At 31.1% G+C, this 20016-nt stretch overlaps 1 protein-coding gene across 1 annotated transcript; it reads right to left on the reverse strand.

Annotated features, from left to right (window-relative positions):
* Window positions 1–4013: 4013 nt before the first annotated feature.
* LOC145030503 (agamous-like MADS-box protein AGL80) lies at window positions 4014–4511 on the reverse strand. The gene has a single exon (XM_078978860.1). It carries the CDS (start codon window positions 4509–4511, stop codon window positions 4014–4016), a length of 498 nt encoding a protein of 165 aa, XP_078834986.1.
* Window positions 4512–20016: the final 15505 nt, after the last annotated feature.

Below are 20016 nucleotides of genomic sequence, written 5' to 3' on the forward strand. Positions count from 1 at the left end.
AGAACATAATATATTAATTTTTATAACAAACATAATCAATGGTTTTCAATAATAAAAACCATATCATATTAAAAATCATTTGTTTTAATTCGTTATTATCATCAACAATTTGGAATAATAATTGTAAACTCTTTTTATCAAAATCAATTATAAAAGATTACATCCATGTTATTTACAACAAAATAAGCAATAGAAAATAACATAATACATAACTTATAATAGCATAAAATACATGTTCAATAATGTTCTCTTGCACATAAAATATATTTTCTTCAAATAAAAAAAGAGACAACATAAAGATACATACATTTTAACGAAGTTAATTGCTCTAACTGATAAATAGCTTGAAGGTTGATCTACCAAAAGCTCATAAGAAGTAATTATCAGTCACACATCTCGTGATTATAAAAAAATGCATAACACATAAACTTAAAAAATGATTTCAAATATACCTTTACAAACATACTTAAATTTAAACCTTGGTTAATATCTAAAACTTTAGATGAACCCAATTTGAGTTTACATGAATTTATATTGGAAAAATTATAATTGCTTTTTTACATCCATGGAGTCACTTATATAACTCATTCAAACCCTATAAATATAATTTATCAATTTGTGTTGACATACATGCAATATGTAATCTACAAATTCTTATATGTGCTAAATACTTCATTTAACCCATCAATTAAATAGCATGATTTGAAGAGTTTTGGGATTACAAATCATAATATTTCACTTAATCATAAATTAAATTGTATAAGTTGAGTCGTCTTGGGAGTTTCGAATTAATTAGGTTCAAGGAAAAATGATTTGTGCAAGAATATATTTATAAAGTATTTTTAACGACAAACGCACATATCCACATAATTATTTAATCATTCTACTAATTTTGTAAATTGTGATTTAATATTTATAAGTGAAAAAACAATGTTAATAAATGTATATAAAACATATATTGATTTATATATAAAGAATAACAAGTAGTATAAAAAACTAAATATTTGATGATTTTGTTGACAATTTTAAGGTTTGTAAATTGTATGTTCATTTATGTATTTAATGAATAACAAATATAGGAAAACCATAAACAATACAACTGTTAATAACATAAAAACACTATAATATCTATTATAACATTTGTAACAAAAAAAACCTTATTAAACACTGATAAACCATACAAAAAATATATAGAACACACACACACACACACACACACATATATATATATATATATATATATATATATATATATATATATATATATATATATAATACTTATTGTTCCAAAAAAAAATCCATAGAATAATAACCATGATGCAGAAAAGAATTTTTGTTAACTCTTCATATTTTAATCACAAATATCTTTAAACCCATGATTGTTTGTGAGAAAACTTATTTGTATAATACTAATACGAATATAATGTATATAAATGAGAGAAAAATAAAAAGTCACTATCAATTATTAACTATAAGTTACAAAAACTTTTAAGTTGTAGTGATTAACAACTTTATATTTATATCATAAGTATACAAAAATTAGAAAACTCTTTTGTTGTTGGGAGAATTTCAAATGAATTTCATTTAAGTAAAATTCTCACATTGCAGAGAATAGAAATATATATATATATATAGAAATATATATATATATATATATATATATATATATATATATATATATATTTTCAAATGAATATTTTTAAGTAAATATATCGTGTTGCATAGAATAAAAGTATATATATATATATATATATATATATATATATATATATATATATATATATATATATATATAAACACAAACACACATACATGCATACATATATACATACATACATACATACACACTATTAAAATAGTCATATCGTTATTATTAATTTTGATATAATTATATTTATACGAAGTTGATATAAAAACTAATTATGGCACGTTTGCTGTCTGTTAAGGTATACGATAAAAAAATATTAATAACATTAAACTAATTATGAAATAAACTTTGAGAAACTTGTAAACTTCTCGTTTTAGGTCACTTTATATAATATTATTACAACTTGCTATAACGATGGAGTTGAAATTAAGCTTTTATGATACAAATTATGGAGTATCGCAATATACCTAACATGTATTGCTTTAATCAATTACAATATGTTGTTCAAACAACCTCTTATACATGTAAAAATGTAAATATAAAAAGAAACAAAAATCTAAGAAAAAACAAAGCATATTGATATATTCATAACAAAAACGAAGAGATAAAAACAAATAGGCTAATGATGATCTTCTCACATGTAACTTCGAAAATTGTAAACGACAACTCGAATTGCACACCACTACTAGAAAAAAAAAGAATAGAACACGACCAAACTATGAGTAAAAATGATAGATTCATACACAACCTTGACTTGTAGAGCTCTTTTAGGGACTCTATCACGGCTAATACGTTTTAAAAGAATTGTACACATCCAAATTTTTTCTTTTCATTTTCTTATGATTTCCTGCTTACATGTAAGCGTTTATATAGCATGTGTAGTGCTTAATGCTAAATTAATTACTTAGAAGATTTTGAAAAGTCATTTGGGAATTTGAAACGACAAAAGAGTTTCAAATCAATGTAGTCTTTAGAAAAAATAGTCATTTAAGAAAATGAAAAAACAAAGGAGTTTCAAATCAATTTGGTGCTTTTATATATATATATATATATATATATATATATATATATATATATATATATATATATATATATATACACCCACAATTCACCTTATTTAATAAATATTAAAAAAAAACTAAGAACTCTTATAACCAGTAAAAGATCTTGTGAACACGTTTAAAATTACAACATGATGGAGTGTTGATGGAATATATATATATATATATATATATATATATGATAAAAGTTTTTCCTTTTTTATATTTAAAATATTATAACTGAAGTATATATATCCCCTTAGTAAGGAATTTCATTAAACCACCAACAATTTGAAGGGATCTAAGCTAATATTATTATTTTTTTTCTTTTATTTTGTACAATATCAAAAAGTTAAAAATAAATAATAATAAAATATTTTTGTAGTAACTGTTTTCGAATATTTGTCATGTTAAAAATTTGTGTAGAAATTTTTTCTCCTACAAATGTATATTTTTGGTTGCTAATTCAATATTATAAACACTAGGTGTAAGATTTTTATATTATACGAGTTTATTAAAAAAATATTGAATATAAAGTTATAAACATCAAGTAATTTTTTTAAAGTAATCGTTTTACATAAATATTACGGATACAATGAATAAAGCAAGTCTTTCAATATATATATATATATATATATATATATATATATATATATATATATATATATATATATATATATATAATAGTTTATGAAAACTATTTTCTTTATTTATAATTGTATTCCATAACATTTTTGTTTTGAAGAGCTTATTGTGTAAATGATCATTATGATATGTATAACTATTAAATTATGAAAGAAAATATTATTGTCTAATTTGTGGTTGTACAATGGTTTCTTATGGTTATTGAACTTGCATAAAATATAGAATTTCTTTTAAGTTTAAGAAAATTGAAAACACAAGAAAATATCAAGTGGAAAAAGAAAAACTTAAATATATCCTACAAAATGATATGGGTCAAACTAAAGGAGAATATCTCATTTGACAAAAAAAAAACATTTTTATTTATTAAGGTAGATAATAAGATTTTATTTTGATAATTTTTGTATATAATTATCTTAAACATTCAAAATTAAAATGAGTTTAGTTGTTTTTACAAAACAATTGATCAAAAATATTAAAATTAGGCAGACCCCCATATTCCTTTCAAGTATTATAACAAATACCATGTAAAAACTATTTAAAATAATAATACTAAGTTTTTTTCATTTAGACAAAACAATACAACTAGAAATTCCAATAAAGGCTGAAAGAGAGACATGGAATGGTTATTCGCTTATTCGGACGGGGACACTAAACTAAGGATTTGACAATACAAAGGACCATCAAGGAAAACCGACATTTTGGGAAGAAATTTCTTTGCTTTCAATCTTTTGCATCAAATCTTCTATATAAAAATATGTTTGAATCAGTTTCTCACTCTCTAATTTCACAGAGGCCGACTCAGTTAGGAGTTTGTGCAAGATATCTTCGATCTCCATTTGGTCATTCTTTCTCTTTAGTGCTTGTAGCTTGTTGTTCTCTCGTACCAATATACTCTCAAGAAACTTCTCATGAGTGATTATCTTCTTGCTTCTTTGATGCTCAGGTAAACTCATGAATCTAGATATCATTGTTGCAGCCTCTTGCCTTGATGGCCATACCATTGAGTCGTTTGTTCCTGGATCATTTGGACCATCACAAATCATCATGCATGATTCCGCCCTGCACTCCATGCAGATCGTTTGCAGCTTCTTGATCAAAGCTTCCTTCCGTTTCTTGAGGGTAGCTTGTCTCTTGCTTTCATTAAGAATTCTAGCAAGTTTTACCTTAGTTCTTGCCATGTCTCGGTAATTGTAGATTCCACAAGGAGATATTGGGTGTACAAATTTAAGGACTTACAAACAATTTTGATATATTTATTTGAGATCATATGGTTTGTTTAGATAAAAACAAGAGAGCATTAATTAGTATCTTGGTTTTTTAGTTATGTATGAGTTGTCACTAGTCATAATTTGACCATAAAACGTTAAACAATCTTTTTGCGACTTTATTACAATATAGTTTTTAAGAAAAATAGCAAACAACAAAGAAAGAAAACGTAAAATTAACTATGAGAAATAGATCTTTATCCCTATTATTTAAATCGGGTTCATTGTTCTTTTTGTTCACCATTTATTTTGTTAAAGAGGTAACTGACCTATTTAAAAATTTGTTTATTTTTCATGTTAACTTTATTTGTGAAATTGGTTAACAAATAGAAAAAAAAACAAAATATTATGTTAAAACATTTTCTTTTGTAATGACAGAAAACATATAAATAAGAAAAAGCTACAAATTGTTAAAATTTAAATTCACCTTTTTAATACGAGATGGTTCTTATCGACATTGAAATTAAAAGCTAATTAATTCAATGTAATTAAAACCAAGGACAAATTTGATTTTAGATGAATATATGGTTGAACTTTATGGTACATCCATCTTACTCCAATATATGAATGTTTTTTTTGCCACTTGTCACACTTTCATTTAATTTGTTCAATGTCATTTTGTGGTTGTTTTAAATTTTTTTTTTTAACATGTCATTTTATAAGTTTTCTATTTTTTTTTTTAAATTCCACATAATATGTTAATATAATAATTGCAATAAATATAGTAATAAATGGATATTAATGTTATTAATAAAATTACTGTTAATTTTAAAATTTTCAAAATAAAAGCTTATTAGTTTTTTGTTTATTTTTTTAAATTTAAAAGATACAAACATTTCCATTATAATAATTTATTATTTTTTATTTTCTTATAAATTCAAAGTTCTCAAATATTTAGATTTTTATATTCTTTTTAATTAACTCATATAATATATAAGTCCCACAACTAGTTAAAATATATCTAAACTAAAATGCAAGTATACAACTCAACATTCCATATCCTAGTTTTGTTTTATTTATTTATTTATTGTATGACAAATCTAATATACTCGTACATTACATTTATTTATTTGTTGTTGTAAATTTGATGTAATTAAGACTAAAACTAACGAAGTTAAACTAAAGCATTATAAATTAAAGAAGGAATGTTTAAGAGAATTCTTGAACACTTAGAAGATTGTATTCAAGATGGTGTGTTTCTTTCTTTCATATTTTATGGGTATTTATACTACATATCACCCTATTCTTACATCATCAAAATAGTAACTAAATGGTTAATGGAAACCATTTGAAGAGTGAAAAATGTTCATCCACATGCTATGTCTAACTCAATGATTTTATGGCTTTTATAACACTCTCCCTTGGATGACATTTTTCAAATCTGAGTTCAACCTCAAAGTATTTCCTCATTAAAAATCTTGCTAAAGAAACCCAGTGTGAAAAAACTTTAACGAAGGGAAAAAGAGTGCAGTATATAGTTGATTACCCCTTATTTAGACATCTGTTACATTACGTGTTATACACATGTTACATTCCAATGCCATGTACATGTTTTCTGAAGATTACAGTAGGAAGTGCTTTCGTGAAGAGGTCTGTTACATTATTGCTAGATTGAACATATTCTATCTCAACCTTTTGAACTTTTATAAGATCTTAAATGTACTCAAAAAACTTTGGAGGTATGTGTTTTGTCTTGTCGCTCTTGATATATATATCCTTCTTTCATTTGAGTGACACATGTTAAGTTATCTTCATAAATTAATGTTAGATCATTGTCTTTATCTAGTCCACATGAAGACAAAACGAGTTGTCACATAGATCTTAACCATGTGCATTCTCTACTAGCTTTATTTAATGCAATTGCTTCAGCATGAGTTTAGGACATAGCGACGAGTGTTTGCTTTTGAGAGCGCAAGGAAATTGCGGTTCCTCCATTCATGAACACGTATCCAGTTTGAGATCTAGATCTACGAGGATTAGATAAATAGACTTCATTTGCATAACCAATCAAACCATGTTTTGTATCATTAGGATAAAATAACCCTTAATTCAGAAGTTCCTCGAAGATATCGCAAAATATGCTTAATCCCATTCTAGTGCCTTTTTGTTGGGGATGAACCGAACCTTGCTAGCAAGTTTACAGTGAGAAATGCCAGGTATAGTAGAATTGTTAAGATACATAAGAGCCCCAATTGCATTTAGATATGGTACTTCTGGACCAAGAACTTCTTCATTTTCTTCCCGAGGACGAAATGGATCTTTGTCAATATTTAATGATCTAACAACCATTTTGGGGTGCTTAAAGTATTGGCATTAGCCGTATTGAAATGTTTTAAGACTCTTTGTGTATAATTTGATTGATGTACAAGTATTCTGTTAGGCATATGCTCAATCTGCAAACCAAGACAATATTTGGTTTTACCAAGATGTTTCATTTCAAATTCTTTCTTTAAAAGTTCAATTGCTTCTAGGATTTCTTTATTCATTCCAATGATGTTTAGATCATCAACGTAGACCGTTATAATCACATACCCATATGTTGTTTTCTTAATAAATACGCATGGAAAAATAGTATTATTTTTATAACCTTTACTTGTCAAATAATCGCTTAAGCGATTGTACCACATGCACCCAGATTGCTTTAACCCATAGAAAGATCTTTGCAATTTTATAGAATACATTTCTCTGGGTTTTGCACGTAATGCTTCAGGAATTTTAAATCCTTCAGGGACTTTCATATAGATATCATTATCAAGTGATCCATACATGTAAGCTGTAAAAACATCCATAAGACACATCTCTAAGTTTTTAGAGACTGCCAAGCTTATTAAATATCTAAAAGTGGTTCCATTCATTACCAGTGAATAAGTCTCCTCATAATCAATTCCAGGTCTTTGATAGAAACCTTGAGCCACAAGCCTAGCCTTGTATCTAATAATCTCGCCTTTCTCATTTCTTTTTCGTATGAAGATCCATCTATACCCTAATGGTTTCACTACTCTAGGTGTGAGGATAACAACCCCAAAAACCTTTCCCTTTCTAAGAGAATTTAATTCAACTTGCATAGCCTCCTTCCATTTAGCCCAATCGTTTCTTCTTTGACATTCAATGACATATTGTGGTTCGGGATCATCATTCATTGTATAAGATGCAACCGAATAAGAAAATATTTCACTTATATTATTAGTTTCATTTTGGTCACATATTTTTTTTGTTTGACCATAATTTAGTGCAACATCTTCCTTTCCTGGGGGAATTTTGATATTTTGTGTTTCTCTAGGAACACTTTCCTTATGATCTAGTGTATTTTCCACTCCTCTTCTTTTTCGTGGGTTCTTATCCTTAGAATGAAACGGTCTTCCATGCTTCAGGCGTGTTTTAGACTCTTGAGTGATTTTATCATCAGATTGTCCATATGGAATTTCAGTTCGAGCTAGAATATTGACAACTGGTATATATGATTTAGTCAACCTTTTCATGTCAGTAAATGCATCAGGCAAATGATTTTCCATTTCTTGGAAATGCATTATCTTTTGAACTTCAATTTCACATTGCTTTGTACGAGGGTCAAGATATGATAAACAATGCTCATGCCATGAAACATCCTTTTCTATTATCTTCTTTTCTCCCCTAATGATGGGGAATTTGCCTCATCAAATTGGCAATCAGATAGGTGTGCTGTAAAAACATCACCTATTAAAGGTTTAAGATATCTTATATTAGAGATTCACTCATAAACAACATATATTCCCAACCTTCTTTGAGGACCCGTTTTTGTCCTTTGTGGTGGTGTAATGGGGACATATATTGCACACCCAAAAATTCTCAAATGGAATATATTTGGCTCTTGTCCAAAAGCATGTTGTAGGGGAGAATATACATGATATGAACTTGGTCTCATACGTATCAATGATCCAGCATGTAAGATTGCATGCCCCCAAACAGAAACACGAATTTTGGTTCTCATTATCAATGGTATAACTATTAGCTGGAGACGTTTAATCAGTGATCGGCTAAATCATTTTATGTATGTACATGAGCTACTGGATGCTCAACAACAATTCCTACAGACATAATATAGTCATTAAATGCTTGTGAAGTAAATTCACTAGCATTATCAAGTCTCACTCTTTTGATAGTATAATCAGGAAAATGTGCTCTTAACTTAATAATTTGAGCAAGAAACTTTGCAAATGCCACATTACGTGTTGATAATAGGAAAACATGAGACCATTTTTTGGATGCATCTACTAGGACCATAAAGTATCTAAATGGTCCAGATGGTGGACGAATTGGTCCACATATATCACCTTCAATTCTTTCTAGAAATCTAGGTGACTCCATTTCAACTTTCATTGGAGAATGTTTTATAATTAACTTTCCAAGGGAACAAGATGTACATTGTCTTATGCTACTGGACTGAGGGAACTTCTGGTCCTTCAATGGGTGCCCATGCATATTCTCAATTATCCTTCGCATCATTGTTAATCCTGGATGACCCAACATATCATGCCATAAACTGAATGTCCCAGGATCACAATGCTTTTCTTTGACTACCATATTTGATTCAATCATATGTGTATATGTATAATGCAAACCAGAATCAAGTGTTCGTGGTTTTTCAAGCACACGGTTTGTGTCTATAATATACATATATTTCTTATTTTCAATGGTCATAGTTTTTGTGTCATATCCTTTGAAATATATATCATTGAAACTTAGTAAGTTTCTATTAGACTTTATAGAAAATAATAAATTTTCTATACAAAACTTCGTACCAATTGGTAATATAAATTAGGCATTCCCAGTCCCCTCTATCAAGTCTATAGGATCTGATATTGTATGTATGACTGTTTTTGTTGGCACTAATTTTGAAAACTATTTCTTTGATTTCAAAAATAGTATGCGTACTACCACTATCTTCTATGCAAGATCTCCAACATTTTATTGGTGTTGTGCTCCAGTAGGACTCATATAAAACTTCACATATGAAAAAAATAGTAATCAAATAAACATATTCGCAATAATTATTATAAAGAAACTTTATTTATTGTAGGAAAGACATTACATGAAAAATAAAGGAAGTAAAAAAGGTTTACAAGAACAATAACATAAATTTTTAGTTTATGTCTTCCATATCATTGAAGAAATAACCAACAGTTAGCGGAGTGCATTCAACATTATTAATGAGGTTTGCTTCTATTCCTTTTCCTTTAATGGACCCTTAATAAAGCTGACAAAGATGTGCAGGTGTCTGACATATCCTTGACCAATGGCTTGTGCTACCACATCTATAACATGAACCATCATATTTTTGTGATGTCCCTGTTGGGTTTTGAGCATTCTAACACTCCTATGGCGTACATACAACCCTAAATACCTTGGATCTATGTTTTCTCTATTATACATGCAAATATGAATATTCCAAGGTATTACCCCAACTAGCATACAAACTTTGATAATTGGGTAATAAAATAGATGAATACATAACTTGTTGATGTAGCTTGACTACATGAAGCTCGAGATCCTAGTGCCCCAAGTGTGACACCTCAAATGGTTCACACAAGATCATCAACACTTGGAATAACCATGAGAAGAAGGCACTTCATGCTCAAATTGGCTAGCCCTCATATATGTATCACTAGTGCCAATTTCTTGAGCTAAAGGGGTCCTTATATAGTGTGTATATTAGGGTTACACCATGTAATCCATGACTTTACCCATTCCTTATGCTCCATGGGTTTTAACCTCCATGGAGTATCCATGGGTCACCACATGGGTTAAACTAGGGATGAAAGTGGGTCCAAACCCGGACCGGATGGATGCGGACCCAGAAAAACCAGAACCGGTTAATGGGATTTTGAAGAACTGGAAACTGTACCGGTATGTAGGAACCAGTTCCGGTTTGGTTCCGGGTACAGTATCGGGTAAAGTGGGTCTAGAACCGGAAAACCCGGAAATATTAAAGTGGGTAGGTTGGAACCGAATAAGGTGGTTTTAGAACCGAAAAACCTGGAAAAACAGAATTTTTTTGGAAATTACTTACTACTTAGTGGGTTGAACCTTGAAAATTTTCATATTGATATCCTGACTTTGGGGGACTGTAACTCATTGAATATGAAACCAAAATTAACAAAATTATAGTCTAAAATCATGTCCAAACTCTAAAATACACTCTGGAAAAAACTGCATGTCAATCCAACTTTAAACGATGAGATATGCACGTGTTAACATTTTTACAGAATACAAAGTACAAAAACAAATAGCTAAAATATCAAAAAATTTCAATTTTGATATCCCAACTTCGGAGGACGGTAAATCATTAGATATTAAACCAAAAATGATAAAATTATAGTTTAAACTTATGTACAAACCATAAACTAAAAGTGGGAAAAAACCACATGTCAATCCGACTTCAAACGAATTAGATATGCATGTTTTAAAACTTTTACCAAATACAAAAAAACTAAAAAACTAAAAACTTCCAGCTTTGATATCTTGACTTTGGGAGGCTGTAAGTCAACGAATATAAAACTAAAAATGGAAAATTTATAGTTTAAAATCATGTATAAACTCTAAACTACACGTTGGATAAAACCGCATGTCAATCGGAGTTGAAACGAATGAGATATGCATTGTATAAACGTTTCACAAAAACCGGTTCCGGCCCTAAAAGTGGTTCCAGTTCCAAACACCGGTTCCGGTTTTTAGACCCGGTTTACCCGGACCCGATGGACCCAAAGTCGGATTACCCGGAACCTGGTTAAAGCCAATTTTTAAAAACGGAACCGGAACCGGTTTTATGTAATCTGCTTCTAATGGTTCCGGTTCCGGTTTCGGTACGATTTCGGTCCCGGTCCAGTTTTCCGGTTCTAAATCTCATCCTTGGGTTAAACCCATCATAAGGAATATTGGATCATAAGCCCACATATATAAGAATGAATGATTTACACAATCAATCTCCATATATTTCATTAATCTCTTTTGATCACTAAATTAAGTCAAAATTAATTCGTGATCAATACTAATTAAATAACATGATTTCATATTAGTATATTAGAACTTATAATATATTAATATGTCACAAATTTCCTCTTCTCACAAACGGTCAATCCAAATGTTCCGATGCCATGCAACCTAAATGGACCATACCGAGTTGGGTCGAGTACATACCAAATATAGTTATGGACCAAGACACAAATCTAACAGTATCCCACTTGGATAAGTCTAAAACTATTATTGAGTATGACTTCAAAACATAACTGGCAATCGTGGCTCTCAAAAGCCGTTGTTGAACTCTGACCTTGTCGATGAACTCTGACCTTTGTCCATGACTTGTCCATTAGATAAGGGATCATATATTCCTCCATTCTAGATATCATATGGACTGAGACATGGATTATAAATCATTCTCTCTGTCCATTTGTTGTTTCCCGATTTCCGATTCATGATGACTGACTAATTAAACAAATCAAATCAGTCATGGCTTGGCCAAGCACTCACATGTGTCATCATTAAATCATCGAGGGGCCCACAAATATCGCTTTTATCCTGAAGGTAAAAGGAATGGATAAACTTCGACTCATATGGCTTGTTCTACTACTTGTTGAATCATACACAAAAGCACGTTTTATAACATCGAGTTACCAATGCGTTTTCATGCAATTAATGTATAACCAAATCATAGTAATAACTCATATCTCTAGGTTTGAAGAATATAGGATATTATCGTCTCATGATCACTCGTAATAAAATCAATGAAGCGATTCAAATGAGCGTGGGTTGAATCCAATACTCAGAAATTATGAGCACTCATGAGTGTTGTAGCACCACTTTGTCTAACATCTTAGACCTCTACAAGCCAACCCATGACAGTCTTGATTCATATCTACTTCCAACATATGACCGATTGTGGATGGTTTGAATAACTTAGTCATTCAGGAAGAACGACCTAGTTATTCTTGAAGTCAAAACATACGAAATGAAACACAAGAATAATTGAATCCAATATGGTCTCAAAACTTATGAATATAAATAAAACATCTTTTATTTATCACCATATTGATTACACATTATTCATTGCATACTCTTTCAAACTATCAACTTTATACTTGAAATAAAACAATAGTTATCCCATGCTCCAAGCATGTACACTATGTTCTTCTAAACATTAGTCATGTTATACTCCAAGTATGCATACTAAGTTTGTCTATGATATTTACTTTGTGAAATAGATCGATTGCATATAACTCCAATGATTTTCATTTCACAGTCTCGAATCCTTACCACAAATGCAGGAATTCCAAATTCATGCCATTTACCAAAATCTGTTAGATTGTAAACTTACATGCATTGATCCTCTTGTAATGATTATGCCTAAAGTCACAAAGACTTGACAACAAACATTATAGAGCATTCCAAAGGAGATCAACTCCTTGGAAACATCCTTCTTACATTAAGTTTCCTAATCTTACACAAATTTATTGAACAACTTCCACCTTCCCATATTCCCATTTTGACTATCACTTCTGAAAAAGAGTTGCCTCTTTTTAGAATATGTCAATATGGTCCTTCCAAGAATTAACATTATACTTTCAACTGTCCCTGAGCAACCAACCTTTGGTAAACCTTAGATTGTCCTCGACAATTGCTTAATCATTTTAATCATATCCAATTCTAGACCTTTTCCCCTTCTTAACGCCCCAGACATTTGGAAAATTTAGAAAGGATAATTATTATAGCACATGCAATCGATCCTGTACCCAAAGGAAATAGGACACGATTCGTGATGTCTCACATAAAGACATAATTCTAGACCAGTCTTTTGCTACCATATTTTTATTTGCCATGTTCTTAAAATTTGACTATGAAGAGGGATGCCGTAATCATAATAAAATTTTAAGAACACAATATATAGAATTTTCTTAAGTTAAACCAAACCAACATAAAATTCATATATTTATTCTTGACTAAAGATGATTAAAATGTCAATCTAAGCCTTTTAGAATGATTAAAATCTCAATCTAAGTCTTTTAGAATTGAAATAAAGTATAATTTCCTCTCCCTTAATTATAGCAAAACTTTTCAACCCCTGCAACTTCACGAATTGAAACTTTTTTTTTTCTATAATTAACATTGCTATCTTGCAGTACTAATAATAACTATCATGCTCCCACTAACATGATGATTATTAGCATAACACTTATGCTCCCACTAGCTTTAACATGTACTCATAAATCAGCTAGCCTTCAAGAAGTCAATACTTTAATGACTTTCTTACCAAAGTTCAGATTTCTGAGACGAGATTGCCTTGATAAGACTTTGTCAAAATCATACACCTTATCTTAGATAGCTCATAGGTGTCTCTAAAAAATTTTAGAACTATGAAAAGGGATGTCGTAATCATAGTCTCAATTGTTTAGATATTTGCTATCTGCTTCAAATCTACTTGGTGGAAGTGTTTCCTCACCATTATTTTCATGAATCGGAGAGAAACGTTATGTTCCTTAGATTTTATGGTGTATGTGTTCTTATCCATGTGAATTATCAAAACCATAATCACATGACAAGGATAATGACAAATCCAAACTCATATGGACTGAACTCAATCTTACTTTCTTGCCACCTGGCAGCTCATGCAACCAATTGAGAAACCTAAGAACTCATATGCAAAGCCAACTTTAACTGGAATGGGCAAAGAAATAGAAATATGTCAACACGATAGGTTATAAACCTCACGCCGTGTGCTAGTGTTAAACTACAAGCTTTTATTCTTGATTAGATCTTGAAATTCTTTTCAGGATCTTTAAGACTCCCACTATCCTCTTGACGTATAAGACTATCTTGCCAAATATTCAAGAGATAGTGCAGATTCTTTCTCAATATAAACACTTCACACAATTGGCCTTAGTTGGTCTTTGTTTTATCCAAAACATCACAACTTACCAATTTCAAATGTACAAGAGTAGGAAAAACTTTACTCATACATTTGACTAGTGTTAATAAACCTTCCTTTAAGATATGCCACTCAAGTTACAATCTTGGAGTATGACTCTAAGAATTGTTTTTGGAATGAGGTATGAATCATCTTCTTGATTTGACCACCTCAACAATTCATAACTCCTCTTCTTAGCTATCAGAATGCACTTAGAGGATGAATTGTGATAAGGTCTATTAATTATTAAGATGATCATATAACATGATACTAAAGTAATCTCCCATCTTTTCAGATTTGAGAAACTTTTATCCTTCTGCCTAATTTGATTCTTCTCATTCGTTCTGCCATACATCGAAAATTTTCCAATGTATCAGAATTACACTTAAACTTGTAAGTGTAACCATATTTACTAACCTGTAGTAAAACATGACGAATAGTCTTATATATCTTTTGTGGTGGACTTGATAAGTGCACAAGAATGTGTACTCGATCCCTTAGTCCTTCACTTGACTCACATATAAATGTGAACAAGGAACTAGTCTTAATTTTCCAGAGCTGAAAGTTCTCATTCATCATACTGTACAACTTGTATGATTCCAAGTTTCTATCCAACTGAAAACTTGGATAATGAGAAGCTTTCCTTATTTAGTAAATTTAGACACTACTACAAATGAAAGAGTCAAATTCATAATTTCAATATTGCTAGAAACATACAAACATCAAGTTTTTATAAATGCCATTGCAAGGAGATATAAAATAAAGTAAAACAAACTTTTATTTATTTATAAAATACGGAAAAAAACTTTTCCTTACAATGAAATTTAAAATGAAAACTATGCTATTACATGTTTCATAGCAATCTATCATAACTCCTAAGAGTAGCTCAAGATTCCGATCTTCAATCAAGCGATAGAAATCCATCTTCGCGGTCAGATTCAACATACTCTTTTTTTAAGTTTCCTTCACTTTTTCCTTTGATTCTTATAACATCAACATGTGACCCAGTCACATCATGTAATAAGAATCTCAGAATAGAAACTTAATTGAGTTAGATAGTGGACTTTACTTGAAGTAGAGTCAAACTTATTGACTTTACCAGCCTTATCATCTTTCAAGTAAATTTGGAAGCTTCGCAACCAATTCCCTTTCCTTTTGGCAATAGAACCATATGGACCCTTTGGGAATGGTACATGGGACAATCTCAGACTTAGACTTTCTCTTTACCATTTGGTCAACCGATTTGACTATGGTCAATCCCTTTCTATTGGGAAGAGAAAGCTTTTACTGGGTATCCAATGCAACCTATTGTCAATGTCCATTGTAGGTTTGGAAAGTTGATATACTAATCAAATTTGCTTTACCAAAGCTCCAAATCATTGTTGATTCAGCAGTACCAAGCAAATAGATTAGATCATTTAGGGTCACGTCATAGTCTATTTCATAGTAGTCCCAAAGGTAACTCAGTATGTGACTTAGAAAGTGATTGAAGATCCAACTTTCTTAAGACTTTGACACCCAACTCTCCCGGCTTGTTAATATGTGACTTCATCTCCAAGATGTGAGCACACATAGACCTTGCTTGCCATTATGGCTTGAGTGACCTTGAACTTGTGGGTAAGGGAGGATAATTAGAGGGGGTGGAGGAAGTGTAGTTCCAAAAGATTTGGGAAGATCGTAGATGTATGAACTAGACATCTTTTGGGAGATATTCAAGATAGTTGATTTAAAGTCCTTAATATAACACTCAATATGAAATATTAAGGCTAGGACCCAACACATTATTTTATAACTTTGAAGAGGGATGCCGTAACCCAAGCTATAAAATATTTGAAGGTAAGTGAATGACGATTCACCAATTTCCACCATTAAAAACGAAATAATTTATTAGGTTTTAATTGGATTTGAAACTCCTATATCTTTTGAGATTCATTGAACTTTTCAATGACATGTTTCAATCTCGATTGTGCCCTCTCAAGTTTTGTGACTGGGATGCCGAGGATCACAAAACAAGGTGTGAATAACCATGAAAATATACTTGGTACCCTTAATATTTACCCCTCAATCGATGTGTCGGTTAACCACACGCGCTCCATTGATACTATGATAAACATTAATTTACCCTTTGTCTACCTTTTAAATCAAGTTAGTGTGTCGGTTAACCACACACGCTGCACTAACCGACTTAAGCAAAGTGCAAAGTGTAATTTCATGGGTTAGCACCAAGTTCACATTTTCCTAAGTAACTAAGATTGGGTATTAATAAGAGTTCAGTTACTTAGTATTTATCATTAATACTTTTAATGAAGGGAGAATTATAGTCCTTGTCCTACCCGTTCGGCTAACGATCCTCCACCAGTCAAGGAAGCGGTGGGTGAGAGTGGACACCCATTAAACTGCCATTTTATAGGAAGTAACCTTATACCCCCCTTATAGACCGGATTCGTGAATGAGCCTACTAATGGTAAGACAAATTGCTCTTATATATATATATATATATATATATATATATATATATATATATATATATATATATATATATATTATTAACTTATAATATTATAAAGTATAAGGGTTGAATTTTAACTTTTAAAATTCTAAGGGCTTAACTTGAAACTAAAGTATTCATGGGAAAACTTTACAAATTCTAAAACTTGAGGGCAAGTTTTGAAACTATTTAAAACTCTTGGATTTTCATAACTTATGAGTTTAATTAAAGTTTTAAAAAACTTTTAATGAAGAGACTCTTGAACATCCATAACTTGAGGACAAGTTATGGAGCCCTAAAAACTATTTATAAGAAAATGACTCTTCATTTTTGTAACCTAAGGCATTTTTATGAGTTTTAAGATTCATAAATGTGACTTTTCATATAATTTGAGGACAAGTTACAAAAATGAACAACTTTTAGATTAATTTTGATTGAAATCAACTAACACATATTTTTTTCATTAATCTAAAATAACTCATAAAACAAGGTAACACAAAAAAAACTTTTGGAAATCCATCACTTGAGGATAGATTATGGACTCCATTAAAATACATTTAGATCAAGAATTAACTAACAAACACTTTTGTAAATAATTCCTATGATCCACCAAAACTCATAAGCATGAACAATCCATATCAATAATCTCAAGAATTACATCAACATAAAAAAAACTTGAAATTTTGATTTTAACCTTGAAATTGGCTTACTATAATCATTACCACTTTAAAAACAGGTTTTATTATTCCAAACCAATTCCAGCTTTAAAACTCGAAGATATGATGTCATGGGGTACAACTCGTCGAGTGCATGAACCAACTCGGCGAGTTGGATAAGTTTGTACTTGGACTTGTTGAGTCCCCTGTCCAGTCAGCACAAATCTTTGATTTTTTTAGCAATTTTAGCAAGTATAACAAGAAAACAAGCCTAGGCTCTGATACCACTGTTTGGTTTTAAGCAATCTAACACTCATACGGTGTACATCCAACCCTAAATACCTTGGATCTATGTTTTCTCTATTGTATGTGCAAATATGAATATTCCAAGGTATTACCCTAACTAGCATAAAAACTTTGACACTTGGGTAATAAACTAGATAGAATACATACCTTGTTGATGTAGCTTGACTCCATGAAGCTCAAGAGCCTAGTGCCCCAAGTGTGACACCTCAAATGGTTCACACAAGATCATCAACACTTGGAATAACCATGAGAAGAAGTTACTTCATGCTTAAATCGGCTAGCCCTCATATATGTATCACTAGTGCCAATTTCTTGAGCTAAACGGGTCCTTATATAGTGTGCATATTATGGTTACACCATGTAACCCATGACTTTACCCATTCATTATGCTCCATGGGTTTTAACCTCCATGGAGTATCTATGGGTCACCACATTAGGAATGGTCAGATCTAGACTATGGAACCTTTGGAATTGGAGGATTCGACTTATCTCATCAGGACATTTTTGGATCCAGTTCCTACGGCGCACCCTAGTTTGCCACGACGTGGAGAATAGGGGAAACACATTTTTTTGTCGTTTGAAGGCCACAACGTTGCCAATGATGGCCATGACGTAGAGGGTCAACCTTGACCGTTGACTTTGACCAAGTTTGACCTAAGGCTATTTTAGGTATTTTTATTTGTATTTGAGATTGGTCACTATTTTGATGAATAGGTAATAGGTAGAGCTAATATTCGGAGCCCAGACCTATTCAACTATTTGTTCAGACTAAGAGGTCAGTCTCCTCATAGTGCTTGATGTGTCGAAGGCACCAATGTATGCCCATTGATTATTTTTATCTGTATGATATCTATCTGTGTGACTCTTATATGTGCTATTAATATACCAGGTGGGGCCTGATGAGTGTGTTGGGTGGGGCCCATTGCATGTTACTGATATATCTGTTTAGGGTGGGGGGAAATGGTTATTGGGCAAGGCCCATTGTATGTATGGTATGGGGTATTTTGGGGAACTCACTAAGATATGTGCTTACGGTTTTTAGTTTATGTTTCAGGTACTTCTGATTCAAAGAGGAAGAGCTCGGAATGATCACATCGCATACATCATCATTTTCCATTTTATTGACGCTGATGTATTTTGGATGATTACTGATACACTATGATTTCCTTATGGTTTTGATAAACACGTTTGGATGATGTTTTATTTAATATAAAAACAAAATTTTTGGTTTTGGGTTTTAGGACGTTACATGATCCCACCTCTTTAGTTTTATTATATAATCGAACCTTAAAAATCATTTATTCAACTTGAAATCAAGCATCGACAGTTGCAAGAAGCCTTATACAACATCATTATTTCATCAATTCATCACGAATCAGGCAGGTTACATGTAACGTCCGGTTCATGGTATGTATTTTAAATAAGAATTAATCATTTTTGCAAAAGGGACTCGACGAGTTGGAGGACCAAACTCGTTGAGTAGGAATGGAAATTTGGACGAGGGATTTGAATCATACTCGATGAGTTGACAGCCTCAACTCGAAGAGAAGGGCTGCTAGAATGAAACCCTAATTTCAGGGTTTTGCACCCATTTAAACACCTTAACCTCCAAAGTTTGGCCTCATTTGCAGCCTCCATCACCCCAAACCCTAGCCACGAAACACTAATCCATCTTAGAGTGTTTTTGAGCCATTGTTGTGTGTTCTTTGGTGATTTTGAAGCTTAAGAAGGAAGGAGAAGCTTGGGGATTCAAGAGGGAGTGGTAGGAGTGTCAAACCCAAAAAATAATATGGCTACAATAAACTCCAGATACAGTTCTTTAATACACTAAAAAGTAGTACAAGGCAAGTAGGGTCGAACCATAGAGACACAGGACAAAAATCTATACCTCTTTGTGCAAGGTACTTTGGTCACAAAGGGGGATTTGTTTGCAAAAGTCAAATAATGAAAATAACAATCTACTTTAAAAACATGCACACAATAAAACAGATTCGTAAACAAATTGTAAAAGTGCTTCCAGTTCTAGTTCTCAAT

This window comes from Lactuca saligna, chromosome 2 (genome assembly GCF_052625555.1).
Source record: "Lactuca saligna cultivar CGN05327 chromosome 2, ASM5262555v1, whole genome shotgun sequence".
Classification (NCBI taxonomy): domain Eukaryota; kingdom Viridiplantae; phylum Streptophyta; class Magnoliopsida; order Asterales; family Asteraceae; genus Lactuca; species Lactuca saligna.

What these genes read in the sequence shown, in the direction of transcription:
- LOC145030503 (XM_078978860.1), bottom strand. Translation starts at nt 4,511, where the DNA reads ATGGCAAGAACTAAGGTAAAACTTGCTAGAATTCTTAATGAAAGCAAG.